The 7,048-nt window shown below is 37.6% G+C and overlaps 1 protein-coding gene across 1 annotated transcript in view; it reads right to left on the bottom strand.

Annotated features, from left to right (window-relative positions):
* Positions 1-779: 779 nt before the first annotated feature.
* Positions 780-7,048, bottom strand: part of ANKRD34B (ankyrin repeat domain 34B) — a 9,151-nt gene continuing 2,882 nt past the window's right edge. The window contains exon 2 of the mRNA XM_008594843.1: positions 780-2,671. Within this exon, the coding sequence (XP_008593065.1) occupies positions 1,104-2,648 (1,545 nt within the window). The 5' untranslated portion in view covers positions 2,649-2,671 and the 3' untranslated portion in view covers positions 780-1,103. The remainder of the gene's footprint in view (positions 2,672-7,048) is intronic.

A 7,048-nucleotide genomic window follows, 5' to 3' on the forward strand; every position in this document is an offset into this window, starting at 1 on the left:
CCTAACCTAATAATTTCCTTTTTTAAAATGAAGCCAGCATTTAGTTTCTATTTGTGAGAAACCCCAAACTCTTGTTTTTTCTTTGTGTCTTTTTAGAGGACAAAAATAATTTGTTATAAGTAAAGAGGAATGCTTTTTAACTTTTGTATTTATCTTGTTATTGAAAACCTATGGATAGGCTTCCGAAAATCATTTGGAAGGAATGAATTAAAAGATATGGAGAAAGAATAACTCTATACATTAACATTATAGGTAAGTTTGTTTAAAAAAACAAAACAGAAAGCAAAAAACAGCACACAAACAAGAGAACTTGACATAGATCAGCAGTAGCCTGTAAAACTGATTAACATAGATTAAACTGACACTATGAACATTAGTTGCCCACTCCACTAGTGTTTGACCTTCTTAAATTTTAAGTAGATTTTCACCTGACTGCAGTCAACATGTTTTAAGAATTAGTTCATTTTTTCTTTGTAGTTTAGGTTTATTGATCTTAGAACATTTTGTAACTATAAGTGTTTTCTTTCATGCTTTTGGCATCATAGAAAATTACAATCTTATTGACTTGAAAACACTGTTTCCTAATAAAATATGAGGGTACTTCAAAAGTTCATGGAGATTTTGAATTAAAAGATAATACAAATCTTTCCATGAACTTTCCGAAGACATCTTGTATTTAGCCAATACATCTTGTATTTTGAATTAAAAGATAATACAAATCTTTCCATGAACTTTCCGAAGACATCTTGTATTTAGCCAATACATCTTGTATTTGATTTTTTAATTATCTCTAACATATGTGACCTTCTTTCTTTGCTGACTTTTTGTTTAAATGAAAAACTTCGACCACATAGAGGCTGTTAAATATTGGAGGTTTTAAGGAAAATAGCTTTCATTTTGTTTGAGAGAATTCCCTTAACAGAAACTATATATTATTTGTGTGTTCACAATGCCTAGTACAAAACACATTACATTTCAATTCACCTAGCCATTATGGACTAACCAATTACAAGATTGAAATGGATGAATATTTAAGATTTCTTCTCTAGTTCCTTATGTCTCTGATACAGACATTTGAAGAAAACATGTTTTCTAGCAATCTCTTAAAAATTTACTAATTGCTTAATTTGTTCTGTTTGCAATGATTGTCTCCTTAACAACATTTTTTTACTTTTGAATTCTTTAGGGAAAATAGGAACTGTTGGCATAAGCATTTTCTGACCACAAGAAAGAAGGCTGTAGATCTTGTTGTTGACATTGACATCTGAGATGGGAGAGTAAGGATTTACATTTAAGGGTGGCAGAAATCCTGGTCTGGTTTGTGTAATACTGTGATCTAGAGGGAAAGCTCCTGAACCACGCCTTTCTAAAACTGCATGATTTCTCCTGCTCAGGGTACCGGGGGGGATATTCTCCAACAATTCTTTGGACCCTGACAACAGGGAAGGGGATGGTGAGAGGATCTTTTTCTTTCCTATAAGTGCTTTGCCATCTTCTAAAGTTGGAGAGGTAAGACCAGCTGAGAGCTGGGAATCAGAGCTGTAGTGATTCATCCCTGAGTTTCTTTTTTGAACTATGCTTCCTAAGGTGGAAGCAAATATTGTCTGGTTAGAATCTGGGTCCTGATCAACAGGGATTTCAATGCATTGCTGATTTCCTTCTGAAAAAAAAGACTGATAATTTATTTCATCATATGACATCTTTCTTGAGTTGGCCTGATCAAAGGCTCTTAGCAAATGTGCAGTATCTTTTACATCAATGCTCTGGTGCCTAGTGATGAATCGCTTGGAAAGTGCCAGCCCATTGGTTTTGTAGGACAGTTCTTCCTCTGGAGTAATATCCTGTAGTTCCTCTTGCAAAGACGCTACTCTGTTCTGGTGCATTAATGATGGGGGACTCTTGATCCAGGGTGGAGCCTGGGGTAGCTTGGGCCCATTAGGGGCCATAGCAGGCTTCCTCCCAGGAGAGCCTGGGTCTTGGTTATCATCACTGCTTCCATAGGACTCCAGATCTTTAAAGCCAAAAAATGTCAGTTCAGTTTCAGAAGAATGTGGAAGTGGTGATGAGGCTGTATTGATGTCTATTTCTGAAGGTGTGGTGCAAGTAGCTGGGGAAGGACACCCATCTATTTCCGCAGGAGGCATATTTAAGTACTGTTTGGTAGTGTGCCTCCCAGAGGGTGATTTCGCTGTTGTTATGATGATGACCTCTTTCCCTTTATCCTTGCAAGCACTAAGTAGAACTTTCAGGGTCTCTCTATCTTCTGAATTTATAGCATAAACAAGAGCCGAATAACTAGAATGGTCTTGCAAGCTGAGGTCAGCCCCACTCTTTAGGAGCAAAGAAACAACTTCAGGACCAGCTTTTTCTAAGCAAGCATGCATCAAAGCAGTTTTCCCAGATTTGTCCTGTATGTTGGGATCGGCATTGTTCTCTAACAGGTATTTAACCATTTTGGCTTTACTGACACTTTGGTGATCAATATGTTTGGTCTTACAAGCAATCATCAAAGGCGTTTCCCCACGGTCATTACTCTCATTAATGTAGGCACCACCTTCTAGCAAAAGTCTTGTGAGGCGAAGCCGGCTCTGATGGACTGCCTTAATTAAGGAATTTCCATCACTTGAAATTTCTGTACCTTCATCCATCTTCAAAAGTCAGAAATCAATACCTGGTTATCAAAGAAGATGAAGACCAAAAGAAAAAAAAAAGAAGAAGACCAAAAGATTAGCCAGAATCAGTGTCCCAATATATATTCATTTTCTTACAATTAATTTCTAAAATATGTATAAAGGAGACATAAATGGGATTATGCTATTAATAAATGCAGAGTAAAATAGTGAAAAGTAATGTGACCTTTAGGGAAAATTTATTTTCAGAATCATCATTGGATATTTATGATATAACACCAACATAGTATTTTTCCTAAATCTCCCATTAATTAAGCAATAATCCATTATTTTCTACCTGTAAAAATATTTTTAAAATTAATATTAAAAAATAAATTTAAGCAAAAAAATCCAAAATTCTGTGTAATTGCAACTGAATCAATTAAATGTAGCATGTTTATGGTAGCTTAATGTAAAAACTTTAGTATTAAATTTCTTAAATATGTTCTTCAATTAAATGATGTAAGTGACATCTAGATTTTCAATTTGAGGGGTGTTTTTATGTTTCTTTTAAACAATAAGAAATTATTTAGACTACAAAATATTAAAATAACTGACAGCATCTGAAATTCACACTGAGAAAGGAATGGTGAGAATGTGAGTATGAGTTTTTCTTGATCCCATTATTTAAATCATATGCTGACTAAATTATGGGATAGCAACAACTACTGCATTAAATTTTTATAGCAGTACATTACTCCAAAAAGGGAGTTTTATAGACAAGAAATTTGAAAGGAGCCATGCAGACTTTGTAAACATTTAAATTTTTATCATTGAAATGAAAAATATATTTATATTTAATTTATTTAAATATTTTAGACTCAAACTCCTTCAAACAGATCATTCTACTAGGTGATAAGAATTATGTCTGCATCTAGGGATAATGAAATTTTATCTTTTAACAGTCCTTAGATGGGGGATAAAAATCAAATGGATGTTTACATAATATTTAAATCTATTTATTATTTTTTTACCTTATTTCTTTCATAGTACATGCTTATGGGGTAGATTGTTGTTTCAATACATGCATATATTGTATAATGATCTAATCAGAAGAGTTAGCATATCTGTCACCTAAACACTTATCATTTCTTTGTGGTTATAACATTCAAGATCCTCTTTTCTGGATATCTTGAAACCTACAACACAATATCATTAGCTATTGTCACCCTAGAACACCAGAACTTATGGAACTGTAACTTCGTAACTTGGTACCAGTCTGCCAGCCTTTCCCTGGTCTCTCCTCTCCCCTCCCTTTCCCTGCCTCTGGTAACCACTATTCTACTCTCTATTTCTCTCTCTCTCTTGTTCTTTTTTTTTTAAACATGACCAGTAAGGGGATCTTAACCCTTGACTTGGTGTTGTCAGCACCACGCTCTCCCAAGCGAACTAACTGGCTGGGCCTTCTATTTCTCTCTTTTTATTTAATTGGGAAGTTTTTAGAAATTGAAAAATATTATTTATTCTACTCATTTACTTTTATAATTAAAATTATGGGACATGAATTACTATTTGATAATAGAATAGATAATAAATATAATAACTGCTTAACAGAAAGAGAGAAGAGATAAGAGCAGAAAGAAAGTGAAGGAAAAAGAGAAAGACAGGCATGCACACAGAAAATAATTCAATTGTTAAGTGTCTGTTAAGCTCCTAATATGTGCTGGGTACTGAACTACAAAGATCCAAGCCCTACCCCTGAGGAGTTCATATTGTCTTCTGGAAAAGATACTGCATAAGCAGCTGGTTACATTAAGAGTCATGAGAACACAGAAGCTTTATCAACTTGGGGACCAAAGGGGGCTTCACAGAAGCCAGCCATGTGAGCTGGGTCTTGAAGTCTGTGTAAGAACTTGTCAGATGGACAAAAGAGGAAGGGTAGAGAACACTTGTGCAACAATCTAGAGGCATGAAATAGCAGTTATCTATAATAAAACAGGCTCTGTTTCACAGATATAACCAAACTTTAGGAAAATGTTTTAGCAGATAGTTACAGTTAGGGTTAATATGGCAGAACACACATATTTAATTTTGCTCCTTCCTGAAACCCCCTTTTAATACTAAAGAATTTTTAAAAAGACATTAACTCACAAAGATAGAGAGAAAATGAGAGAAGATGACAGCAATAATATTTTGGAAGCCAGAAAGCAGATGCGCCAGTAGTACCTAACTCAGCCAACCTCAGAAAGCTGTGCCTGAGTCAGCGGTGGTTAAAGCTGAGAACTAACGCCACGCACACTACAGAATCCTTAAAAGAGGCAGCTGCAGGAAGCGTTAGAACTGGGGGTGAAAGTGGGGTGAAGAATACAGCTAAAATAAGGAGGACTAGGTGAAAAGCTGTCAGAGAAGCAGATTCCTAGGTCCTTGCTATGCAAAGTGTGATCCTACCTTGAACCAGCAGCAACAGCAGCAGCAGCAGCAGAACTGTCACCAGAAAGCTTATTAGATATGCAGAATCTCAGGCTCCACCTCAGAGCTACTGAATCAGAGCCTACATTTTTTTTTAACCAAGATAAATAGCTTTTTAAACATCTGAATGCCAAAGGAATTAAAGGGCCAAACCCAAGGTTTTGAAGATAGCAAATGACCTTTAAAAAAAAAATTGGGGGGCCGGCCCGGTGGCGCACTGCTACAGTGCGCCGCTTGGGAGCACGGCGGCGCTCCCGCCAAGGGTTCGGATCCCACATACAGACTGGTTCCCGCTCACTGGCTGAGCGAGGTGCAGGTGCAACACTGAGGGTTGCGATCCCATTGCCGGTCCCGGTCCGGTACGGGTGTGACACTGAGGGTTGCGATCCGTTGCCAGACACGAAAAAAAAGACAAAAAGGAAAAAAAAAAAATTTGGTGGTCAACCAAACCACAGCTCAAATGTTTTGACCCAGTCAACAATAGTGTCAGAAAAGCAAAAAGAAGAGCTGACATTTTTAACTAGATCCCCGGGTGATCTGTATGCACATCGCAGTTTGAGATGCACATCGCAGTTAGAGACATGCTGCCTTGGAAGCCACTAGGAGATAGGAGACTGCCCTTCTTCCACCCTAGGAAGTTTAGGGAGGTTTATTCTCTGGAAATGGAGAAACAGAGAATCTCTGGACTGGGAGACACCAGGTATATTAGAGAACAAGAAAACGGGGGAATAAGTGACTGCTTACTGACCACAGCATGAAGGGTCTTCACAGCCTACCTCCACAGCTCAGCTCCAAGAAGTCTGGCAGCCATACCTGTATTCCTCAGGCAAAAATTGCTATACTCCTCTCTCAAGAATCTGACCTGCCTAAGAGAAAATACCTAAGAGTACTGAACACAGGGTACCCCAACGTGGCACCCAGATCATCCTACAGTGAGGCTTATAGGGGACAAGCCTCACCTGTGCACGCAAGGCTTCTCATCACGTTTTTAATCCCAACCCTTTAATCAGGAGCAGACAGTAAAAACAAAAACCAACCAACAAACAAAAACGTCTCTTTCATTAAAGATAGAGGTAACAGATACTTAGAAAATGAAAACTTCAAAAACTCATTATCTTCAAACAGATATAATGATGTAACCATGAAACAAGAATAAGATTCTATGAAAAAGGAATTTCCAGAGACCATAAAAAGAGTTCTTAAAAGGTAAAAACATGATACAAACCTGTAAAACTCAATAAAAGGGCTGGATGATAACATTAATAAAATCTCTAACATAGTCAAGCAAAAAGAATAAGGGGGTGGAGGAAGGCAATTAGTGGACTAGACTAGGAATTCCAACATCCTAATAGGCTCCAGCAAGAGAAAAGATGGTGGTGGGAGGAAGGGGCAAGCAGGAGAGGAAATCATCAGTGAGATCAAGAAAGATGTCTAGACCTGAGGAAGCTGAGTTACCAGATTGAAAGGGCCCACTTAGAGCACAACACAATGAACGAAAACAACCCTGACCATGGCACATGGTTGTAAACTTCCAGAACACTGAGAATGGAGAAGATTCCACAAGATTGGGAGTAAAGGTGGGGGGGGGAGGGTTGGGGATAAGTCACATACTAAAGGATGAAGAATTAGTATAGATTCAGATATATCAACAACAACAATGAAAGACCATGGAGAAATGTCTTTAAAAATCTGAAAGAAAAATGATTCTCAGCCTAGAATTTTGTATTTAGCCAAACCATACAGCAAGAATTTACTGGAGGATGTAATCTACAAAGATGAAATGGTAGAACAAGATAGAAGAAAACATCCTCTCTGGGATCACACTGCCATTTTACCATCCTGTAAACTGAGGACCACATGCCCAGGCGAGCCCACCCTCCCCTCCTGTCTCTACTCGTTTTGTTCTTTTTTTTTTTTTTTTTTCTTTTTTCGTGTCTGGCAACGGATCACAACCCTCAGTGTCGCCCCCG

This window comes from Galeopterus variegatus, unplaced genomic scaffold (assembly GCF_000696425.1).
Source record: "Galeopterus variegatus unplaced genomic scaffold, G_variegatus-3.0.2 Scaffold11690, whole genome shotgun sequence".
Taxonomy (NCBI): domain Eukaryota; kingdom Metazoa; phylum Chordata; class Mammalia; order Dermoptera; family Cynocephalidae; genus Galeopterus; species Galeopterus variegatus.